This window comes from Misgurnus anguillicaudatus, chromosome 24 (genome assembly GCF_027580225.2).
Source record: "Misgurnus anguillicaudatus chromosome 24, ASM2758022v2, whole genome shotgun sequence".
Classification (NCBI taxonomy): domain Eukaryota; kingdom Metazoa; phylum Chordata; class Actinopteri; order Cypriniformes; family Cobitidae; genus Misgurnus; species Misgurnus anguillicaudatus.
Window position 1 is genome coordinate 38,696,345 of NC_073360.2, and position 25,201 is coordinate 38,721,545.

Below are 25,201 nucleotides of genomic sequence, written 5' to 3' on the forward strand. Positions count from 1 at the left end.
TTTTTAGACAAAAATCCAAGCCAAAGAACAGACTTTAATATGGAAAGGCAAGTTATTCAACTAAACAATAGCAGACAGAACAGCAGGCTGAATAGATGTCTGTACGTTAAAGTAATATTATCAGTTATTTAAACGATAAACCATAGCATATAGAACTTACCTGGAAGGTTCAATAGGCTAAATTAACCGAACAAGCCAACTAGCGTAAAGTTCGCATACTTGTCATTCCACATTACTGAATCCATTGAATTACATAAATACAGCATAGGGCTGGACAATAATTCAATATCAATATATAACGGTGATATGAACTTTAAATGCATTTCCGATATTTCAATATACGTTACAGCGTTTGTCGTTCATTTGCAAACTGCGCGATGACGTACACCACAGACGCTGCGCGGCCAGTGCTCAGCCTCAGCAGCAGGTTAAGTAGGTCAAACGTGCTGTGGCAACTTTTCGCAACAAAATGAGCAACGCAGATGACAATACAAATGTAGCTGAACAAGCTTCCACAAGTAAGGAGACGGAGGATGAAATAGTTGATAAGAGAGGAAAGACTAATTCAGTAGTGTGGAAGTGGTTCGGCTATCGACGATGTGATAAACTTCAAGTTTCAGTGTGTTGCAAAATGTGCCGGAGAGTGGTGCCAACTAGCAGCGGGAACACATCAAATCTGTTTTACCATTTGAAGCACTTCCACCCGTTAGAACATTCGGAGAGTCAAAAGATGAGGTATCATAAAGGGTTAAGCAGCCAACCTGAAACATCACTACCACCGCCATCCCCAACAGCGTCTGTGTCAAAAGAGAAACCCACACAGCAACAAACACTGATGGCTGCATTCATGCCTTATGACAAACAGTCTAAACGTCATAAAGACATTACTAAGGCTGTTACAAACTTCTTGGCTAAGGACATGATGCCGTTTAGTACGGTGGAAAACGTGGGCTTCAGGAAAATGATTTCAGCCATCGACTCCAGATACGAGCTTCCTGGCCGAAAATATTTTTCACGCACAGCTATACCTACACTTTATGGTGAAGTTAGAAAAAGGGTGGAGGGGCAACTGAAGTCATTGTCATATTTTGCGACAAACGCTGATCTGTGGTCAAGTCGAACCTCGGAACCATATATGAGTCTGACAGTGCACTTTATTGACACTGATTGGAAGCTTGTCAGCTTATGCCTTCAAACGGTGTATTTTCCTGAGGATCACACTGGGGAAGCAATTGCAGCCGGACTCGCAGATGCGCTCGCCTCCTGGGGACTTGACGAGGACCGCCAAGTCTGCATCACCACAGATAGCGGGACCAACGTCATCAAAGCCGCCGAGTTAAATAAATGGACAAGACTACAATGCTTCGGGCACCGACTGAACTCTGCTATTGGTAAGTTACCCAGTAATATAAATGTTAGTGTTAACGTTAAGTTATACTGTTAATATTATAATGGGGATATATTATCAAAATCATTGTGGTAAGATAGGCTATAATGCTTAACACAACATATGCTAGCTTAAATGTATCTTATTATAGCAGTGCTTTTGATAGATGATATTGTTTATATTTTTTATATTCTTTTTAAAATTAAATACAATTTTAGGGTTAATGTTTATGCTTGCTGTATGGTTGTTGCATGCTATGTTATAAGAATTTCATTGAACATGAGTTATACTTTGCAATTTATTTGATAAGAACTTAATTGGCTGTTGGCTTAGTTGACTTAGTATAGTTTTGATTAGGTGATTGCATTCCCCATATTTAAATAATTTGATAGGCTATTCATTTTATTCTATTCTATTCATCTTTAGTCGAGTCATACACATCTGTATGGAATGGATTACACATAACAGCATTTTCTCAATTAAATTCAAAGGTGTTTGTTTTATTAGCATGTTAACTTAAAAATCAGGTGTGAAATAAAAACAAACACAATTAGCAAGGGAATTGTGATTTTGCTCGGAATAATATAATAATATAATACAAAAAAATTTATAAAAAAATGAAAACTATACTTGCAATAACTTGACATATTTTTTTCTCTCTCGGTCTACAGAGAAAGTTAACAAAGACAGACGAGTGGAAAGAGCAATTGGGGTTTGTAAAAAGGTGGTGGCTGCCTTCTCATACTCCTGGAAGAAGAAACGGGACCTTGCAGCTGCCCAGGAGGAGTATCACTTGCCAAAGCACAAGCTCATCAGTGAAACACCAACTAGATGGGGCTCCCGCCAACAAATGGTGAAGCGAGTTCTGGAGCAGAAAAGAGCCATCACAGAGGTCCTCTCAAAGGACAAGAAGACCAGGGCGCTGGTTCCTACCTGGCAAGATGTGGATGTTTTAGAGTCTATAGATGCAGCTCTGAGCCCACTCCTAGAATTCACTGATGCCCTGTCCGGTGAGTCCTATGTCAGTGTATCATTCCTAAAACCAGTGATGCATCTCTTCAATAACTCCATCTTGAAAGAAGCAGAGGATGACACAGAGCTCACCAGGACCATAAAGAGAACAGTGATGGGATACCTCAATGAAAAGTATGATGACCCTGCAATGGATGATCTACTTGACATGGCATGCCTCGTTGACCCAAGATTCAAGCTCCAGTACACTCAGGAGGAGAAGAGAGACTACATCAAAAAGAGAGCTGTGTTGGAGATGCTGAAAGGAGAGAGAGCTGTTGTGGTAAGGGAAGAGGAGTCCAGAGAAGAAGCCCTAGCAAGCGCTTCTGCACCAGCCAAGAAAACAAAGCGGTCTCTGGCTAGCTTCTTTTCAAACAGGCCCACCACCACTACCAACAACACAGAAGGCTTGAGTGCACAGCAGGCAGTTGAGAAGGAGCTCGGCAACTATCTTTTGTCTCCAGATGCTGACCATGACTCAAATCCTCTGGACTGGTGGAAAGTCTATCAAAATAACTTCCCCAGAGTAAGCCAACTGGCACAACATTACTTGTGCATTCAGGCCACAAGCTCCCCCTCTGAGAGGGTTTTTAGTACAGGTGGCAACATTGTCACATGTAAAAGAGCATCACTAAAGCCAGATAATGTAGACCAGCTTGTTTTTCTTGCCAGAAACCTCTAGAGCCTGTCATAGGGTGTCATCAACACTTGACAATTTCCTATTGTTCCAACATGTGTTTTGTTGTTGCTCGTTTTATGTTTTCTGCACCAATTCAAAGCACTTTTCATATTTGTTCTGGCAAAAGCACTTTTGTTTAATTTTATAATAATAATATATTCAGCCTAAGTTATAGTTCAAAGTTAAACTTAAAGATATTAATATTATTAAGTTGACTATGAGAGTCTTATGTTTATTTGTTGACTCCTGAGAGTTATGTTTATTTGATGTGTATTTGTTGACTCTGAGAGTCTTATGTTTATTTGATGTTTTTTTTTTCAAATTTCTTGTTTGTATGAAGACTAAATACAAATAAAAGACAAACTTTTGAAGTTTGTATGTTCAGACATCCATTGTGGGCATTTTTTAATGTTGTTCTATCGATATCGGAATTCTATCGTATCGACCGAAATTAAGAAATATATCATGATAGAAATTTTGGCCATATCGTCCAGCCCTAATACAGCAGCAGCATATTGCGGACTCTCGCGGCTGTAGACAGTAATGATGTTTCTTGCCTCATAAATGTCAAAATTACAAGGCACACCTGACTGTAAAACGCAGCACCAGCCAAGTTATGAAAAAAAACTCTGCTTATATTCCGAAAAATACAATAATCTAGCCTAGAAATATATACGCACCCAAGCTGCCGCAAAATATCTTTGCTGCCAGGGTTTAGTCTAGGCACACCCAATACACTTAACAGCTCCAAAAACCAAAATTTGGTCAGGCCATTCACATCTTGTGTAGCGTCTGTGGGGCGGGCTTAACATGATGACGACAGAGCTGCCTGCGACGGTTCCTACTTGAAAACAAAGAATGGCTGCTGCTGTTGGCGAACAGCTTTCTTTTGAAGCGGCTTTGGCCGCGACTCTGGAGGACTTAGACTTATGTTTTTCTTTGAGTGAAGAGCAAATAACCCTACTGAAGTCATTTTTAAGCAAGAAAGATGTGTTTGGAGTTTTGCCGACTAGTTACGGTAAAAGTTTGATATACCAATTAGCTCCACTGAAACGCATGGGACTCATACGTCACCTTCTTCGTTGCTCTGATTGGTCATAGCGCTATCCTATTGCGTACAGAGGCATTTTGAGGGACAACCTTATATCCCGCCCCTTGCATTGAGCCGTTTGTGTGAAGAGTTGCCAGACCTTACATCTTGATGTAGGTCTGGCTAACCAGGCTAACAATAATCACAATTTCATTTAAAATTTCTGTTTGATCAAATGTTTCAAAAAGCAACCCAACAGTACAAACTTGAATTGTTGAGAATAAAAAAAATTTTCAACAGTATAAACCAGGGGTCTTCAACTACTCTTCTTCGAGGGCCAGATTTAAAAATGTAAATATGATTTGGGCCAAACTTTTAACCCTATTTTTACCTTTTATATATTTTTTACATTTAACTATTATATATTATTATTATATGTGTTATAACTTAAGTTGTTTTTGTTACTTTTTGTTAGAGGTCATGTATAAAAAACATACATTTTCAAAAAAATGCACACATCTTGTATCCAGTATAATTGTTACTTTCGTCCCGACAGAAAAGTAACATTTGAACCTGATTTACTTTTAGTTTGAAAAACTCTAATTTCAGGATGTGTTAGAACACTAAATAACCTGTAGATTGATCAGTATTCTAACACATGAATCCAGAAACACAACGCGTTATAAGAAAAATGACCGCTTTTGGAATTTACTTATCATGGTTGGAAACGGCTTTCTGGACCTAGACCCGTGAAACGATGATGAAACAAAGCAATATTTGTCAGCTCTTTCAAGGGTTATGTGCTAACAATCCTGTCATAGTTTGGGATACAAAAGTTATCCGGGTTCTGAGAAAATCGCTTTGTTACTTTCGTCCGGCGTTACTTTCAGCCGTGTTCTCCCCTACTGAGATTTAATATGATTCATATAAAATCTGTGTAAATGTAGATTATGAACCCAAACACTCTGATTTAAGACTGACTACTGCTTGACAAAGTCTCAAAACCACATCATGTGTGACTATCAGAGAGATTATCTTACCACAGCATCTCTAGTTTACAGTCAGGATTCTTCAGTACATCACAGATCAGCTTCACTCCTGAATCTCCAATATTATTTCCCCACAGACTGAATGTTTTCAGGTGTGATGGGTTTAATGTCAGAGCTGAAGACAAACCAGCACAACCTTTATCTGTGATTTTACAATCCCTCAACCTGTAAGAGAACAATGACACAAACTTTACTCTCTCAGTTTCTCACATCAGAACAACACTGATGTCAATATTAAAGATCATTACAAATCTAAAACACAAATCACTGTCAACAAATCATTTCATGTCACAGAGAACAAGAGACAGAGTTTATGCAATTAAAAAAAAAAAATACATTTGATTTTGTATAACGTTAAAAATAATTAAGCATAATCTTCATTTGTCAAAGACCTGACTGTGTTGAGTGCCAAAGAATGCATTGAAATAAGATGTTAAACTGTTCTCTGATATCTACATGGAAGGCATGTAACTTTATTAAGTGCAAAAATGATCCAGAAACGTTTTTACAGTTTGTATATATCCATTTACAACCCTAGGATTTGTCCTTTGAGATTTGTCTAGTTTTTGCTCTATTTGGAAGGGTCATGCATAATAATGTTGACCTCTGCTCTGATTGCTCTGCTCTGAAGCTCATGCCAGAAGCTTATATGTTTGAGGTTGTATTAGACGAAAATACAACTTTTGAGGAATAATCAATTGCTTATAGATTGTTAAAGGACGTTTCTGAGTGGTAGGTTTGAGTTTTTTTTCAGTATGGACCTGCAAAACGTAACTGTAAAGTCAATAGTAGAACTTTAGCCTAAATGTTAGCATATAGCATTAACTAGCATATAGCGCTAACTCAGCAGTCACAATTTGTGTTTAACATTTTAACAACTGTTGGGGCGTACATCTCAACTATGATGTCACTGTTGGTGTTATGTTGAGATTGGCCTGTTTTCCAGCAGTCTTTTGCGTGCACGAGGTATACATAAAAATGAGGAACAAATGCGTTTGAGACTCAAGCATGTCATAACCATGTACAAAGCTCTTATTATTCATCTATGCCTATGTAAATACAGTTTTTATTCTATGGCACCTTTAATTCTGTTTAATGTAATGTAAGTAATGTGTAGTATCATGTTATTGAGGATCATCTCATGTACAGATCAATCACCTGAATTCACAACAAAGGAAGGACAATGATCACTTAACATCATATAATCTTACCACAGTTTCTCCAGTTTACATTGAGGATTCTTCAGTACATCAGAGATCAGCTTCACTCCTGAATCTCCAAGATTATTCAGTGACAGCTCCAGCTCTCTCAGGTGTGATGGGTTTGATATCAGAGCTGAAGTCAGATCAACACAACCTTCAGCTGTGATATTACACTGCTTCAACCTGTAGAGAACAATGACACACACTTCAGTCTCTTAGAGGCTGTTTACACTGGGTATTGAGATGTGTTTTCGTCGATCGGATCACAAGTGGACAAGAGAGACACATTACGTTTACACCTGGTATTTAAATCCATCTCTTTTGTCCACTTTCGACCGCTTCTGTCCTGAATACTGTGGGTGAGTCTCTCTGCTGTCATTCAAATGCGAGCGGGAGTACTAATGAGTTTATATGGAGGTGAACTAATATTATGTCAGAGTCCACTGCTTGTTTAGCAAGTAAACATGCTGCACAGTGTTTTGTACATGTTTATATTAGAGCTTTCTCTGAATTTTCAGCGCAACTGATGAAATAGGATCGCGCAACTTTCACACGCTTGCAAACTGAAACTACGGAGATCAGCCGCTTTAGTTTTATCAATGAAAGGCTAAAAATAGTGCTTTACATCATATGTTCACGCCAGAAGTCAGAAAAGACGTAAATCAGTGTGTTCAGTATCTCAGATTAGATAAATGGGCGGAGAGAAGGCGGTTGCGTGTGGCTGTTCGAACGCATTCAACCACATACTCTATAATATATATAATCTTAAACCATTTGTCTGTGATGCATTTTTGCTCTGCTATTAAAAGGCTACTGCTAAAACATTGCATATTTAATATATATATATATATATATAAACCATACTACTTTCTTTACTGTATACTACTGTCTCCACTGCATGTCTATACAATATAATACCAACCCTCTTTTGCAGTTTTTTCCAATAAAAACGTCCTCTCTTCTCCTTTGTGCGCGTTTTATCTTTGTGATATTTGTGAAATGGCTGTAGCACTCCCTGTGGTAGCCAGTGTTAGCTGGTTTGACTAACTTGTCTGTAGGTTTCTGGCTTTGTAACTTGTATGCCTGTACTGCCTGTTCTGGTATAATGCTTTCTCTGCACTCGAGGTTTTATACAGAAACACTGATTTAATGAATATCACCCAACTTATGCCTGTAAACGGAATGGTGGTTCCACTACCCTCAAGTACATGCATGCAGCACTTCATGAAAAAGCAGGGAAAATAATTGTCTGTCTCGTTGTTTATGACATGTTTCCAAGCGATAACAGATAGCAAATGTGTGAAATCAGAACGGTGTATTTATTAAAGATTACAAAGAAATGACATGACATGACAAAAGATTACATAAAATAAAAAGGTTACATAAAATAAAAACCATAAGAATGGGCAAAGTTACCTCTACATTCACATTTTGTGTCAAACTGAATATTAAAACTGCACTAGTGGCTAAAATTTGTTAACAAGTAACAATCTTTCCTGTGAAACGCGCCAGTGTGTTGACACGCGTCATCAACACTGACACTTCCACGCACGCTATTGGATGAAGGCAACAAATACGTCATGAACTTCGGACCCCAAACGTAGCTGCTTGCTCTATTCGCCAGGAAAAAAACCTGGAGAAAGTTACCGATATTATAGTAATGTGGAAAGTATGTAAGCTGCAACAATTTTTATTTGCTTTGTTGAAAAGCGTAGTGGTTACATAAAAAAACTGGGTTATCCATCACCAGAGATCTGAAAACACGAAGTTCTGAAAATTCCGGATTCAATTAAACGGTTTACCAGTAGTTCATCCTTCAGGAAACCACTACGGCTTTATTCATACGAGACACCGACACAATCATATCGTGTGTGTCCCACACGTTCAGGCACCTCCTACAGCACATCTTCCACAGACTTTCCTGCACTAGTCACACACCTGATACCGTGACGGAGTGACAGAGACGATGCTTGCACACTCGCGTGCGATGCCATCCTAAACACCATCCTAAATATTGTTGTAAACGTGCTAAGAATAAAGACCAAACTAAAACCAAAATAATTCAGTGAATATAGTATAGAAATAACCCAAAACTCTAAACAAACGTTCAAGTTTCCCCTACCACTTCCCAGCATGCACTGGGGGGGGGGGGGGTGTAGTGTGTGTGTGAACACAATACAAAAACTGAGTTAAAATGTAACTTTGAAGAATGTCAAGAGTTCAGAATCATCTTTATTTGTCAAAGTCCTGACTGTGTTAAAGGAATATTTCACTTTCATAAAATCCCAATAACTTACCCAACCCCATGTCATCCAAGATGTTTATGTCTTATCTAGTGAAGTGATCGTCATTTTCGTCAAGAAAATAAAAAATATCCACTTTTCAGCCCTTTGAAGCTTCACTGAAACTGTAAACTGTTGAGGTCCAGTAAAGTCTATTAAATTGAGAAAAATTCTGGAATATTTTCCTCAAGACTTAATTTGTTCTCCACTGAACAAAGACAAACATAAACATCTTGGATGACATTGGGTTGAGTAAATTATTGTTTTTTTTTTTTTATGAAAGTCGAGTATTCCTTTAAGTTTGTTTAATGTAAACAGATGTAGATGTCAAAAGTCAGTGAGTCTCTTGTTTGTCATCTTTATCAGATCTGCAGTATAATCTTATTGAGGATCAGATCATGTGAAGATCAATCACCAAATTCACAACAGCAGAAGAACAATAAACACTTCAAAAAGATTTCATTACATCAAATAATATCAGATTATCTTACTTCAGTTTCTCCAGTTTACATTGAGGATTTTTCAGTACATCAGAGATCAGCTTCACTCCTGAATCTCCAAGATTATTCCCAGACAGATCCAGATCTATCAGGTCTGATGGGTTTGATTTCAGAGCTGAAGTCAGAGCATCACAACCTTTATCTGTGATGTTACAACCACTCAACCTGTAGAGAACAGAGACACACACTTCATATCAGATCACAACACACAGATCAACATTGATTTTCTTTTGTTAGTTTATTCATTATTTATTGTTGTACAGTTCATTATAAATCATAAGATATCAATAGTAATCACACAACATTAAAGCTGATTCTGAGTGAAATAATCAATCACATTATAAACTCCATCACTCAGATCTCTTCAGAGGCGTCATGCCCATTCAAACTCCTCAAGTTTTTTGAGCCAAATGGATTTCACATTCAACCTTCAAATCAAAGAAACGTCCACTAATTTCTTAATTGCCTTGCTATCTGTTTAATATGCACAATAATAAAACTTCTGTGCAGCAACCTTGTCACTTTTCAGTGATTATCATGTTTTGATCGTGGTCACAGGCTCCTTACTGCTGCATTTTGCTATCTGAAGAATTAACGTTGTCAGAAACGCTCACAACATTTCCACACCCCAGTACGGTAATGTGCAGTTAACCTGCGCTGTGCAGAAAATGTTTGATTCAAAAAGTGACAGTCTCAACGGTATTAGTAGATTTCTAGATTCATCTTGGTACAATGCCAGAGTTTGCCAGAGTTCACAGGGCGCAGAATCACGTTTACATATGAGGTAAAATTTTGTACAAAAATGCGTTCCTCTAATCATTTTAAACATTTTACAATTTTTAAACATATTTTTAAAGTTTTAATATTTTCAATTAAAATAAAATGTTGAAATTAAACAAAAAATGTTACATTATAATTGCTTTTGCAGTGTTGAACATTAAAATCACGCGATTGTTTATATACTTCATGGTTTTACTATAGACGCGAATGAAGTCGGTCGCTTTTCCGCTTTCTGCGCTCGTTTTGGATTGACTGGCGACAAAAAAAGCAATGTGTTCGGCACGCATAAACAGCACGCATATGCTCCCTGCCCATAGAATATCATTCAAAAAAGGTGCCTGCAACTGCCATAAACACTTTCAGGGGGATCGACCCCTTAGAAATGTTGGCCCATATTGATAGGATAGCATCTTGCAGTTGATGGGATGCACATCCAGGGCACGACGCTCCTGTTCCACCACATCCCAAAGATGCTCTATTGGGTTGAGATCTGGGGCCTCATTTATAAAGCATGCTTCCCACGCAAAGGTTGTGATCTATATATAAAAACTTTACGGCAGAATGTGCGCACATCTAAGCAAACTGTGACTCATGCGTACGCACATTCTGGAGACAATTAATTGGAATTGGAGACACAGATGGCGAGAAAGTGAACTGAAATCAAATTGAAGAAAATAAATATGACAAGTCAAGAACGATTATAAGTATTGATAACACACACACACACACACACACACACACACACACACTTAATTACACAATATACTATACTTTAGATCAGGGTTCCCCAAATCTTACCCTGGAGGGCCGGAGCACTGCAGAGTTTAGCTCCAAACCCTGATCAAACACACCTGAGCAAGCTAATCAAGGTCTTCATGATCACTAGAAAATCACAGGTGGGTAAGTTTGATTAGGGTTGGATCCAAACTCTGCAGTGCTCCGGCCCTCCAGGGTAAGATTTGGGGAACACTGCTATAGATCCACGTTACAGACCTGCCAACCTTGGAAATTTTTTTTGAGTACAGTAGCATCGGCCGAAAGGACAGAACACTGGTTTTTAACATATAATTTAACACATGCACGCGCAGACGCATACACACACACCTCTTGGTAACTTTCAAGGTAACATGCTGCATATTACACTCACTTTTTTCCCCATCCTGCCATAATCTGCTTTAAAAATAATTATAAATGTGAAAAAAAAATTGCCAAACATGGTGATTAATAACATTATTAATGTTAAATAATGTATTCTCCAAAGTTTAGCATGTCTGCACAAACACTGTTAAATGTGATATTCCTGTTAAATAGTGGGTGATAGTCCATTCACAAATGACATTCTGTTATCATTAACTCATCCTCATATTATTCCTAACCTTAATGATTTCTTTCTTGAGTGAAACACAGAAGAAATTATTTGGACAATTATTTTTTCCCTGAAAAAATACAATGGAGAGCAGTGGGGATCAGACACTGTTTGGTTACCAACACTCTTCAAAATAACTTGTGTTCCACACAATAAACTCACAAAGGTTTGGATGGTCTGTTCTGTTATGTAAACTATGACTGAATTACATTTTTTAAGTTAACTACCCCTTTAAGACAGTATTTTAGAGTTAACGCTGCTTTAAATTCAACCATAACTGTGACAGTACTGCTGTTTACTGTATGTCTGTCTTTAATTTATTGTAGCTTTGTTTACAGTACAGTACAGAAAGGCATAGGCACCTATCACGTGGGTGCTCGAGACACGAGATATTCTCCATGTATAAAACTTTATTTGATGTGGTTTGTATATGACGTTTTATTTTATTGACAATTATTTTTTTTTTAATTGACAATTATCAGGAGTGCGTTATTTCAGAGCGCATTTAATCCGCTTCACTCGGATGTCAGGTGGATTCCCTCACTGAGAGTGAACTTTCCGTTTTTATTTGACTAAAACTGGATGCTCTCCCCCATGGTTAAATCATTGTACTTTTTTGTAAGCTCTCAATTATAAATGATGCTATTTACAAATCAGAAGTAATGTTAGCGCATCTTGCGGTCAAGTGCACGTTATGAAACGGAGCCCGCGCGACCGTCGACATCATAAGATTAAGCTAAATCATTATTTCATCTTTGCACATCCATCCTGCCCAGTTTACCTAAGCGGGTCAGACGTCTTGACTCTCCGTTGAATAAGATTGTCAGAAACAGCGGGTGGAGGAAGATCATCACGCAGGATTTTGTGATTCCGTCGATAGCAGACTCTTGTTACTGATTGGCCATACGAATTGTCAATCATCCCCACTTTCTATTTTGCGGATGAGCCCAGTGCTATGATTGGACATATTTTTCATTTCTGTTGCTTGTTTTGAGTACTTCGCGCGGCAAAGGCATCACCAGGTTTTTGCGTAGTTTAGAGTGACAAATCGTACCACCGTACTTTGAGGTCAAAATGACCTGCTACGCAAAATGAGTACAGGTTGGCAGGTCTGACGTTATCATGACGATGAAATCCAGTGTTATTTGTGCTTGAACTGAGTGATAATTGTTTCATATACATCTTAAATCAAAAATCATTTGAAATATTTATGGTCTCATGGTCACAATGTCCATCACGGTAGCACGAGATGGACAGACAGATGGATAGCATCAAATACGCATCCATTAGATAACTGCAGAACAGTGTAAATAACCAAATATTTCCCCTAATTAATGTGCATTTTTATAATCAAATGTCAAAGTGTGGAAATACAGCCATCAAGCTCCCGGACAAGCTCAGTTTCTCTCTATGTTATCGTTATAATAGTCCTAATTATGATGTTCATAACAAAACCTGCATGAAGAAACATTTACACAATGTATTACACTAAAATAAATATTTACTCTCATGTGTACAAGTTAATGCAAGTCTGTTAGGTAAAAGGAATTACTATTTATGTTTTTAAATTTAAATTATTATTTTTTTATGTCTGCTTTTTGTATAGCAGAGGAGAATGCTTGTGCTGCTAGAGAACAGTCTGCATATACCGGTATATCAGACGCGTGCACAAAAGGAGCAGAAAACACATATAATATAATAAGGTGTTACAGCATATAATTGCCAGAGCCCGACCGATGTGCGCTTTTTTGGGCCGATGCCGATACAGATATTAGGGAGTAAAAAAAGACCGATAACGATATATCGGCCGATATCTTTATGTGTATATTATAGTTCAGTACACATATACTGCAGTATATTATACTACAGTACTGTACATAGAATACACTATATACTTCAACATAATATACTGTTTATGAATAAATACAATTAAATGCAATGATCACTCACAAATGTGGTGATCACTCACAAATGTGGTAATCCAACACTTATATTGATGTGAAAAAGATATGTACTATAGGCAAGAAGTTAACAATAAACTTTATTATCCAAAATGAGTCGGATATCAGTGCACTAAACAGTAAACTTGACTTATTATAAATAACTTTAAAACACAAAGAGAACAAAATACATAAAACTTGCATCATTTGCAGTTTTGACAAGAATAACGTTATAAAGAGAAACTTATGAAGTCATTGATTATTAGCTTTACAGTAAGTTGTGTACTTCACAAATTAGTTAGCCACTCACAGTTACGAAGACAATGCTTGACGGAGCACATACTAATGTACGCTATGTTTAATGTTGTGCACAACGTTTTTATAACACAAACCCCAGGGTTCCGTGCAAACTTTAGACTTTTATAAAACTAAAGCGTCTTCGCTCCGCCTCTTTTATTTAGCAAGGGTGTAGAGTTGCGCGAGCTTGTTGAATCAATTGCTCTGAAATTAGCATGTTAACTAACAACACAAACAGCAGTAATCTCATATAGTGATATATAAGTGCATGGCTGCGCGTAGTTTAAACTTGTCATTTCTCCGTCTCGCGTCATTTCTCCCGCTTGCGTTTTAACTCGCAAGTCGACAAAGAGACGGATTAAAAACACCAAATTTAAGCGGGAATGCGTCTCTCTTGTCCATTTATAATCCAATCGACCAAAGCGCTTCTTAATACCAGGTGTAAAAATGTTGTGAAGAAGACACTGCGTGACTGCTTCCATGCCACCTGAACTGAGAGACTGACTGAAGTGAAGGGGGTGGGGGATTGGATGGTGTCACTACAGTGAGTGATCTGGGTCACCATTAGCAACCAGTAGGGCGCACTCTGCTGGACAAACAAGCACTTACATCTTTCAAATGCATTTAATGTGTTCTGTAACAAACGTTCATATCGGCGCATATCTGCGGCTTATACGCTGATACAGATATATCTGCGACATGCTCATATCGGCCGATAAAATCGGCAAAACGATAAATCGGTCGGGCTCTAATAATTGCTGTAAAAATTAGGGCTGTAATGATACACCAAACCCACGATTCGGTTCGTCTCGTGACTTTTTGCCCCACGATTCGATTCGTATCACAGTTCTTGGGGGGTAGAAGTAGAGGACAAAAAAAGATTTTAATTCAAACAATTTTTTTTTAAATAACATTTGACAAAAAAACTTTATAAACTGAACACCAAAGAGCAAGATTACCTATGCAAATTATTACCAATATAAATAGCCATATATAAAATAAATCAATAGCCAAAGCTATAACACTTGCGTTTTCTTTTTAACAAAATACTGTCTAAAAAACAAACAGAACTAAACTCCATTGTGGAGATGTTTTACATTAAATGTCTTTAATGTTCTTCAAATAAATTGTCAAGAGTTAAGAGAGTAATTTGTTTACTTTTTCGTACATTTTTCAATTCAAAATGTAAATGTAATAATGATGAAAGAATGTAAGGTTTTGTTCTGTGTTTACTTGTGTTCTGTGTATTTTTGTATTTTGGACTTTTATTATGATACCCTGCTCTGTTCTGACTTTTATTTTGATATTCATCATGCCATGTTTCAGTTCACACTTCCTGTCTGTTTTGTATATAAGTCACTTCCTGTTCACCTGTTCCCGGCTGATTATCACATCGCCACATCCTGTTTAGTATCTGCCTGTATCTGTATCTGTTAATCTGTTTTTGTACCTGTTAATTGTTCCTGTGTTTTGACCTACGCCTGTTTATCTGGATTTTGCCTGTATTGCCGCCTGCCCTGATATATTTTGCCTGTCTCTGGATTACGATTGTGGATTACCCTCTGGATTTGTTTGCTGGCCCTGCTGGGATTTTACTCAATAAACACCTTTTGCACATGGATTCACCTTCTCATCGCTTTCATTAAAGCACCCGTTACAGAATAATCAGCCTAACCCGTAATCCAGCAAAGGATTCACAGTGGGAGTCCCTTCACTGTGGGAGCCATGAATGAAAAGCTCCACACTCCCACAGCACCCATCTCACCAGCAATAGCTAATGCCATGCCTGTTTCTAAAATGGCCACCACCATGCCTGTGTCTGAAATGGCCGCCACCATGTCTGTTCCTGAAATGGCCGCCCCTATGACTGATCACAAAATGGCCGCCATCCTGCATGTTCCCAAAATGGCCGCCATCCTGCCTGTTTCTACACCTGCACCTGTTTGTGAGAGAGCTACCGTCATCCCAGCACCTGTGCTTCAGAGAGCTATCGTCACTACCACACCAGCACTTAGGAGGGCTATCATTCACCCTGCACCTGCCATCAAGATGGCCGCCATGCCTGAACCGACTACCACAAAGGTATGTCTTCTTGACTATATACTACCTGAATTTGCCATAGCCCTGTGGTGCGTCTGGTCTGCCTTCTGCTCTGTTATTCCCGAGGTTCCTCAAGGCCCTGCATCTGAACCATCCAACTCATCTGATCTGCCCGACCCATCGGATCTGCCCGACCCATCGGATCTGCCCGACTCATCGGATCTGCCCGACCCATCGGATCTGCCCGACCCATCGGATCTGCCCGACCCATCGGATTTTTCTGTCCTGCCTGATTCACCGGTTCCGTCCAATTCATCCGATTCACCTGGCTCAAAGGACTCATCTGGTTCACCATCTGGGACATCGCCACCTTGGACAGTGGAGAATTTCCCAAGTTTTTTTTTTGGGGGGGGGGTAGTACCCGGACACAGGAAGGAGGTAGAGGACACCAAGCGGAGGCCGAAGTGTGCTCGGACCCTTCCTCTCCTTGTGTTCCAGGTCTATTCCTGCCCCATGATATAGCTCCATGTCTGCCCAATGATCCTGCTCCTAGCCTGCCCAATGATCCTGCTCCTAGCCTGCCCCATGACCCAGGTCCAAGCCTGTCCCATGACCCAGGTCCAAGCCTGTCCCATGACCCAGGTCCAAGCCTGCCCCATGACCCAGGTCCAAGCCTGCCCCATGACCCAGGTCCAAGCCTGCCCCATGACCCAGGTCCAAGCCTGCCCCATGACCCAGGTCCAAGCCTGCCCCATGACCCAGGTCCAAGCCTGCCCCATGACCCGGGCCCGCATCTGCCCCATGACCCGGGCCCGCATCTGCCCCATGACCCGGGCCCGCATCTGCCCCATGACCCGGGCCCGCATCTGCCCCATGACCCGGGCCCGCATCTGCCCCATGACCCGGGCCCGCATCTGCCCCATGACCCGGGCCCGCATCTGCCCCATGACCCGGGCCCGCATCTGCCCCATGACCCGGGCCAGCATCTGCCCCATGACCCGGGCCCGCACCTGCCCCATGACCCAGGCCCACATCTGCCCCATGACCCTGGACCATCCTGGCCACATGACCCAGGACCTCTCCTGAACTGCCCTGCCTTGCCAAGAGGTCCTGGCCCGCCCGCCCACCCTCTATTTGGACTTTATTATTTGAATGTTGGGCTCCGGGAGTCGCCCTTTAGAGGGGGGGTTCTGTAAGGTTTTATTCTGTGTTTACTTGTGTTCTGTGTATTTTTGTATTTTGGACTTTTATTTTGATACCCTGCTCTGTTCTGACTTTTATTTTGATATACATCATGCCATGTTTCACTTCACACTTCCTGTCTGTTTGTATTTAAGTCACTTCCTGTACACCAGTTCTCGGCTGATTATTACATCGCCACATCCTGTTTAGTATCTGCCTGTATCTGTATCTGTTAATCTGTTTTTGTACCTGTTATCTGTTCCTGTGTTTTGACCTACGCCTGTTTATCTGGATTTTGCCTGTATTGCCGCCTGCCCTGATATATTTTGCCTGTCTCTGGATTACGATTGTGGATTACCCTCTGGATTTGTTTGCTGGCCCTTTTTGGGATTTTACTCAATAAACACCTTTTGCACATGGATTCACCTTCTCATCGCTTTCTTTAAAGCACCCGTTACAAAGAATTAGCGTCTTCTGCCTTTAAATGCAGTTTAAAATTACTTTAATCCAACTGATCAAAACAAATAAAAAGCGCTATAATACAATGGATTTTTTTAAAACCACTTCAACTAAAAACCTTTAATGGTTTTATATTTGTGTATAAGGGGGCACAGCTCACAGAAATTTGTGCATACACAGAAATGTAAATGCCATGGAAAAGACTGATATTTCATTTTATGTCTAACAATCTGAACACCACAGCTTTCATGCAAAACCTCCAAAATAAAAGTGTATTATCATTTACATCTAAAACGGCATGTTTTATTTATTTAAGTTTTAATAAATTACTTGTTAATAAATGTTCATTAATGCATTTTACACAACAACTGCATTATCCAATAAAATTTATGTTATCTTTAATCCATAAAGTATTTAAACAAAACGAAAAGGACATAAGCTAGGCTATAGCCACGTGATTGATCTTAATGTTCAATAATGATTTTAAAAAATTATAGATAAAATTATTAGAGGAACACATTATTGCATCAAATTTTACCTCATGTGAGCATGTGTGATTCCGCGCCCCCATGAACTCTGGCGAACTTTGCCGTTGTACAAAGAAGATAAATCTATAAAATCTCTACTAATATAACGTTGAGACTGTCACATTTTAAACCATACATTTTCTACACAGAGGAGGTTCACTGCACATTACCTTACTGGGGTTTGGAAATGCTGTGAGCGTTTCTTACACGTTTTAATTCCTCAGATAGCAAAATGCAGCAGCAAAAGCAAAGAGCTCGTGAGCACGCTCAGAAGCTAATGACGTCTGCGACTGCGCTGTCTGCAGCGCCTGCCGCCAGAACAAAGTTATGTAACACGATCAAAACACTATCAAAACTCTCTGAAATCTCTGAAAAGTGACAAGGATGCAGCACAGAATTGATAATATTGTGCATATTAACCAGATTAAAAGTAAAAAAACAGATTAATGGACGCTTCTTTGATTTTGAGGTTGCATGCAAAATCCATTTGGCTCAGAAAAACCAAGGCGGCATGTGCCCCCTCAGTTTGAATGGGCATGACACCTCTGTCTACAGCGTCCGCACAGCGGATGAGCGGATTGCAGCCAGTAACGCCGGTGGCTTTGTTTGTTTGGCATTTAGATATGCAAGTTTTTTCATCAACAACATCTGCATGAAACATTATAAACATGATGATCATCTGCCGACTCGACTGTTTCAGCACATCCTCTACGTTATTAAGGAGTCTAAATGTTTTTGTTCTGTACTTTTTTACTCGCATATATTTCTACATATTTTCGACCAAGGAACACACACGATATAATGTAAGTTTACATTTAAAGGTGCACAAATACACAAATACTCAGTTAAAAAAAGTATAATTTTAAATTCATTAAGACACCGCTGTGTTCATAGCCTATTGACAGAGGTTCTTTAAATTTGCACAACAAGCCTAAACAATGTTCTTCAATTTATTTTTGTTTTTAAAAATATTTATTTAGCTGTAGTAGGTGTTAATCTTTTCTCATAAGAGGAAAGACAGCACCCAGCGTTCTACCTCAGTGGACCTCGTTGTTTTGGATTTAAATCATAATTTTCTTTTTAATCATTTTAATAAATAAAGGCTGTAAAACTGCATAGCGAGCTTAGTTGTGAGCCATGGAAAATCGCCGCAAGAGAAATTCCTTTACCGCGACAGCCCTAGTCACATATGGAGGAGGACATTTACAGGCAGGTCTACAATTAAATAATTTATCCTCAAACTAGTATTGTGTTGCAGGTCTACGTATTTTATAATGTTAACTTCAGATAATACTAACAGCAGTTTAAAGATGTGGTAGCATTGCATCTGGACAGGAAGGATAACTCTGGGAGTTGAAAGGGGTGTGTCGCAATTCTGCCTTAATGGCATTTTTCCATTGCATAGTACCCCACGGTTTAGTTTAGTTTGCGTCGGGCCAGATAACCTCACTTTTGCAAGCTAGCAGCACTAAGCTAAAACGAATCTTTTACATAGGGATGACGCTGGTAGTGACGCTTCTCTCAGACCAATCAGTGATAGTTCTGCACGGTGCGAAGCCCTATTGTTTTTCCTCAAATGTATTTATTTTTTCAACACGTTGGGCAATTTTGGTCCCTTAAAAGGGACATTCCACAATACTTTTTTAAGATGTCAAAAAATCTTTGATGTCCCCAGAGTACATATGTGAAGTTTTAGCTCAAAATACTGTATAGATAATTTATTGTAGCATGTCAAAAAGAGGCACTTTATGGGTGTGAGCAAAATACAAAAGTTTTTGTGGGTATCCCTTTAAATCCAAATGAGCTGGGGTCTCATTTATAAAGCGTGGTTATGTACGTTCCCATCCCTGTTTTGTGCGTACGCCAGTTTCTATCTATAAAAAAAACTTGAAGGGAGAATGGGCTTGCAAGGTGGGATCTGAGGATGATTCATCTACACACACTTGCAGGTGATCAGTGATTTTTAAAGGGAACATTGCTTTGTTTCATAAGTCTTAAAACTTTTTGGCGTATTGCATTTTTGGCTTTTGTGCATGCATAGACTTTTAGTAAGGATCCTACGCACGGTTTGATAAATGAGACCCCAGGTGCTCACAGCTCAGGTAGGCGGAGTCTCAAGAGCTTGTGTGCTGCAGCCAGTATAAGACAACCACAACAAAGCAGGAGATTCTCATGGAACAAGTTAGTAGCAGGTTTAGCTGGTTAATTTATAAATAAACCAGTTTAAAAGTCAATCATCTGTTCTATGCATACTAAATACATGTTCATCAGCAGATGGGAAGCATTGTGGGATAAAAATAAAGACTATTAGGTGTCATTTTGCCTTCATGTGGTAGTGTTTTAAACAGGCACACATGTTTATGCTTATATTGTGTATGATTTAACCCTCTGGGGTCTAAGGGGTTTTTAGGGCCCTGGGGAAGTTTTGACATGCACTGACATTTGTGCCTTTTTCAGCTGCTTAAAAACACATAAATGGCAAAATTTTCACAACACTGCGTTCAGCACAAACTGGGCTACAATATTATATGATCAACACGTATGTACATGTTTGTATTTTTGAGAGAAAAATGTTTATGAGTGGTTTTTGAAAAAAGCTAAATTTTTAAGTCACTGATACAAGTCCACAAAACTCATTCTAAACATGTTTTCCCAAGACTTTTCAAAACAGGATCTAGTAGTCTAGAGTTTTTTCTTCAAAATGATGTGAAAATTATCCGGTCTGCTCATTCACATTAAACAATATATTGATTTACAATTTCTAAGACACATTTGCTTGGGAAAGGCCGTATGCGTAGAGGCGGGAAAGCTCCTGAATAATCAGTGATTGACAGCTGAGGAAACAAAAGAGTTGCATAATGAGCCACATAATGAGCCTTGTGGGGATGTTCAACAGGAATGTAACTTTCTCTTTAGTAAAACCATGATAAGGTTTACTTGGGAATTTATAACAAAAAATTATATATATATAATGTGTGTATATATATAGAAATATTTTCTATTAATTTCACAAGTATATCTTTAAAAACCATAGTAATCATAGTAAAGGTACTGTTTTGGCCATCGTAAAAATGAACACAGGGTTAGTGTTTGGTTGGCCAGCGAGAGTTTTACTTTTGTGCAGTAAACAGCTCAAAATAAAAACTGCCTATCATTGTCTGGACTCTTATTTGTGATTTTGTAATCATTAAAGTAGAAACGCAACAAGGGCAAGCGTGTAAAAACTTATCAATGTTTGTTTACAGCCGCCGCCATTACTCCCTCACGTGTTGATCATGAAAGCAGTATGTGTGCACATGCGAGTGATCCTGTGCTTAATAAACTTGCTGTGCGGAGATATGTGCTTAGACGCAACTAAATAAGTATTGTATTGTTTGCAATCGCGTATTTTATAAGAATACCAAAAACCGTGTCGAGTCTCCTGACTCGTGTGTTTGTTTATATGTGTTCCCCTTGCGTGAAATGTTTGACGGAAGAACAAAGAAAACACTCACGTCTGGAGATACTGACACACATATGCAAGTAAATAAGGATTTAGATGTCGTGCTTGGTGCAAACAGATGAAACAACAAGGAATGGAGAGACTGGATTGTGAATTGCGTATCCATTGACTGCAGGAGGCACGAGTTATGCATATGGATGTTTCTGCTCGTTCACTTCAATGGCGCGGGGGTGTGGCGATCTCATCTCATTACAGATAATCAGGTAACAAGACAGAGACGGTACTTCTCCCCCTCTCATACAGTTTACACCGAATGACAATATATGTTTTCGATCTCACTTACATCATTTAAAAGCTGACATTCCAAGGATTATGTAGACATTTATCTTTTGTTTCTATGACAAGTATTCGTTAAGTTACAGTTTACTTTTCTGACTTGTTTGAGAAAGGACTTCACTGAGGGAGAGAGAACAAAACGCGCATCATGTTTATTTTCTTAATTTTGCGAAAGGACTTCACTGAGGGAGAGAGAACAAAACGCGCATCATGTTTATTTTCTTAATTTTGCGAAAAGCACAACATTCTGTTTTTATTGGGAGTGGACAGAAAAAAACTAGACACTTTATCGTTTTAAATGATGTATAAATCATATCTGTATGTCCAAAATCAGCAGAGTTATCCAAGTCTCTTTGCGGAGTGAATGAAAAATAAAGAGCTTGCGGCGCCCGCAGTCGACCCCAGAGTGTTAAGTAAATACATTGACGTTGTTCTGTCAGTCTCTCACTCTCTGTCTTGTGACTCCTCGTATTTATTTTAAACTTCAGAGAAACATATTAAACATATGTTAACATATATTAAACATATGTAATACTTGTATTGATGAATACAGTTGTGTCTCTCTCTCTCTCTCTCTCTGTCTCGCACTAAGTTAATCCTCATTTTTAACCTTTAGAAAGACATTTAAAACTTCAAGTTTTAAGATTGTACTGTATGGGTTTGAGGGAATGCTTTCAGTCATTCTTTCTCTCTGTCTTTAAGTTACAGGGTTGATATTTTTCATGTTTTCTGGGTTGATAGAAGCACTGGGGACCCAATTATAGCACCTAAACATGACAAAAGTCAGATTTTCATGTAATGTCCCCTTTAACATGGTCAAAAACTCTTGAAATTTGGCACACACGTCAGAGTAGTGCGCCACCAAGAACTGGCAAAGGCTGGAACACGGGTGTGGCAGGGGGACTCTGTAGTGCCCCCTGTAATGCAAAAAACAACATTAGTGCACAGATCGGGCTAACATTTACGCACATGTCAAGAGTTGGTACTTCTCATCGACCTGAACAAATTTAGCTTCAAACCTATTAGCTCCGCGCAACAGGAAGTCAGCCATTTTGGATCATTTAAAAAATGCATGCTTTTAACTTTTAAATATTCCTCCTAAGGAATTCATGCGATTAACACCAAACGTGGTGAACATGATGCCGAGACATTGCACTTGCTAATTTGCAAAGGGATTTGTGATATCAGGAACGGTGCTACCATGGCGAGGCGACAAATTTATGGTGAAGTCAGGACACAGGAAGTGTATTATATCTAAGGTAAAAAATGTCTTATTGTGATGACACGAAGGGTGTATGTTCGGCCAAAACTTCCAATCGCATCAATGTGCCTATTGTGAGTCTCGGGCATAGCGCCACAAACAAATGCCAGGAAGTGTGTCAGTCATAAAGGTGGATATTTTGACAGTTGCATGCGGTAAACTTTTAAATCCTCCTCATAGAGGATTCATGTGATTGAGACCAGACTTGGTCAACATGATGCAGAAACATTGTAGATGCTAAATTGCGAACAGATTTTTGATATCTCAAACCCTGTTGCTATGGTACTGAGTAAAACATAACTTTTATTTTCAGGCATATTACAACCTTACAGTTGCATGCAGTAAACTTTTAAATACGTCTTCTATGGGATTCATGCGATTGTCACCAGACTTAGTGAATATGATGCCGAGACATTGAACTTGCTAAATTGCAAACAGATTTTTGATATCACGAAAGCTGTTGCCATGGCATCACGTCAAAGTTTACTTTTATTTCAGGCATATTTAAGGCTCTTGGCATGCTTAGATTAACTTGAAATTTGGCACACACATCACAATTGTCGGCTGTTAGGTGTGGACAAAAGGTCAGTAAAAGGGCGCAGTGATATTAAATAAAACCGTTGGGTGAAGCGGTCAGAGCAGTGTTTTATCGTGAATAAAGCACACCTATTGACCAATCAGAATCAAGGATTGGAACTAACCGTTTTATAAAATAAAATATTCCACTGATATTTACCCACTTGATGCACTTGGGAGGCACCGTATAGCAAAGACGTGTAAAAAAGACCATATATAAAAAGACGTGCGAGGGCCTGTCATCACTGCTTGTAGCTATATTTACATTATTGGAGTTTTATTGTACATAAGAAAGGCAATGCGGGACAGCAACAGTTACAACCTTAATCGATTACAATGACATTTTGATCTATACAAAACAATAAAAAAACATGCACCGTTAAGGAAATGCATGCACTGTTCATTCTGCCTGGAGTTATATCATAAACATTACATGAAGCAAAAAGATATGTGAACGACACTCAATAGTGCACATTGGAGAGACGCGTTCCTAAAAGCAAGCGTACAAATCTTTCTGTTCTTGACAGGGCACATATAAACAAATTGATCTTCACAGTATTCTTTTTCTAATAAAACATTTATTTAAGTCTTATGCTTTCTGTACACCTAAAGACTTTGAAAAGATTTAGAAAAGACTTTATAAGATTATCAGCTCACATCTAAAGACTTGGGTTCACAGTTTTTTGTCTCAGACTAAAGATTTTACAAACACTGAATCTTGTAGTGACACTATTTACAAGACTACAACAAGATTATTTTAGCTTTTTATCATCATGCTCAGCAGTGATTTAACAAAAATGTATGCGCGTGTCCATTGTGCTTTCACACCAGCTGCATTTGCAGCGCATACTGTGCAGTTTACAATTTTTTCTCAGTCGCTTTGGTACAATTCTCAGATCAGAATTGAAATTCTCAAAACAACTTGTTCATTTCTCACATCATTGTGTCACTTGTGCACATCAAAAAAGCAGTTTCTTATTTCTTTGAACAAATTGCAAATGCTTTGGTACATCCATGGAAATGATTATGTACAATTCTCTGCTTTTTCCTACATTATCGATTGCTTATGTCATGTTGATCAAAATGTATTATAAGGGGTCTCTGTTGAATAGTCTTTCCCCCCACAACATTTAGGCATCAGTTCATAGTATAAGTCTTTACATGCAAAATTATTGAACAAGTTCTCATAATACAGTTCTCATAATTGTGCCGGTCAAACATACTTTTTTATAAATTTCTATTAGAAGTTTTTTCAAAATCTGTCCTGACTTGGTAAATTGCTCCCAGGTGAATCTTGACTTTCTCTAACAGACAGAAACGTCCCCAGCAAGCAAAAACTGAGATGTTGAAATGACGGCTAATTATAGACCCAATATAGTCCAGCTATGAGTAACCCACTTCAACCCTAAATAACCTTGAATTTGGTTACATGCCATTTTTGCCAAAATAACTTGAATATGTATGATATTCCAACAGGTGTTCAAGGTGTTTGCTTTCATTTCTTTTACATGATCTAAAAGTATTTGCACTGTCTATTTTTTGGATATGGTTAGATGTCTATAAGACTTTCACTGGCAGCCCAAATTTAGCCTTGTTAGCCAAACATGCTTGCTAGGTCAGGAGGTATAGGAAGACTTCAGTGTAAGACAGCACTGCATGTACAGTTTTCCCTAAAGATATTGTTCAATGTTCACATTTCTACTTTTTTTCTTTGGGCAGTGCTGTCTTTTCTTTTCTGTATGGCAATGACATGGTTTGTCAATGAATTACAGTACAAACAGTAAAAGCGTAAATGTAAATTTTGTTTAGTCTCTTGCAATCAAACTCCCACATAACTTACACTAAGGTGTAAATT

The 25,201-nt window shown here is 38.8% G+C and overlaps 2 protein-coding genes across 7 annotated transcripts in view; one reads left to right on the forward strand and one right to left on the reverse strand.

Moving 5' to 3' along the window:
* LOC129438607 (uncharacterized) overlaps positions 1-25,201 on the reverse strand; it is a 247,281-nt gene that overhangs the window by 154,652 nt on the left and 67,428 nt on the right. For 5 of the 6 annotated variants that reach the window (XM_073862948.1, XM_073862945.1, XM_073862947.1 and 2 more), the window contains exon 1: positions 5,148-5,280. In XM_073862948.1, coding sequence (XP_073719049.1) covers positions 5,148-5,155 — 8 coding nt within the window. In that variant the 5' untranslated portion in view covers positions 5,156-5,280. Of the gene's footprint in view, positions 1-5,147; positions 5,322-6,367; positions 6,542-9,131; positions 9,306-25,201 lie in introns of those variants that run through there. The other variant, XM_073862949.1, reaches the window with a different exon arrangement.
* Positions 302-3,080, forward strand: LOC141361534 (E3 SUMO-protein ligase ZBED1-like). Its single transcript, XM_073863019.1, has 2 exons — positions 302-1,391; positions 2,059-3,080. Exons 1-2 carry the CDS (start codon positions 470-472, stop codon positions 3,078-3,080), a joined length of 1,944 nt encoding a protein of 647 aa, XP_073719120.1. The 5' UTR covers positions 302-469.

What these genes read in the sequence shown, in the direction of transcription:
- LOC141361534 (XM_073863019.1), top strand. Translation starts at nt 470, where the DNA reads ATGAGCAACGCAGATGACAATACAAATGTAGCTGAACAAGCTTCCACA. An exon ending in CCGACTGAACTCTGCTATTG is followed by an intron (nt 1,392 to 2,058) that starts GTAAGTTACCCA and finishes CTCGGTCTACAG; the next exon opens with AGAAAGTTAACAAAGACAGA.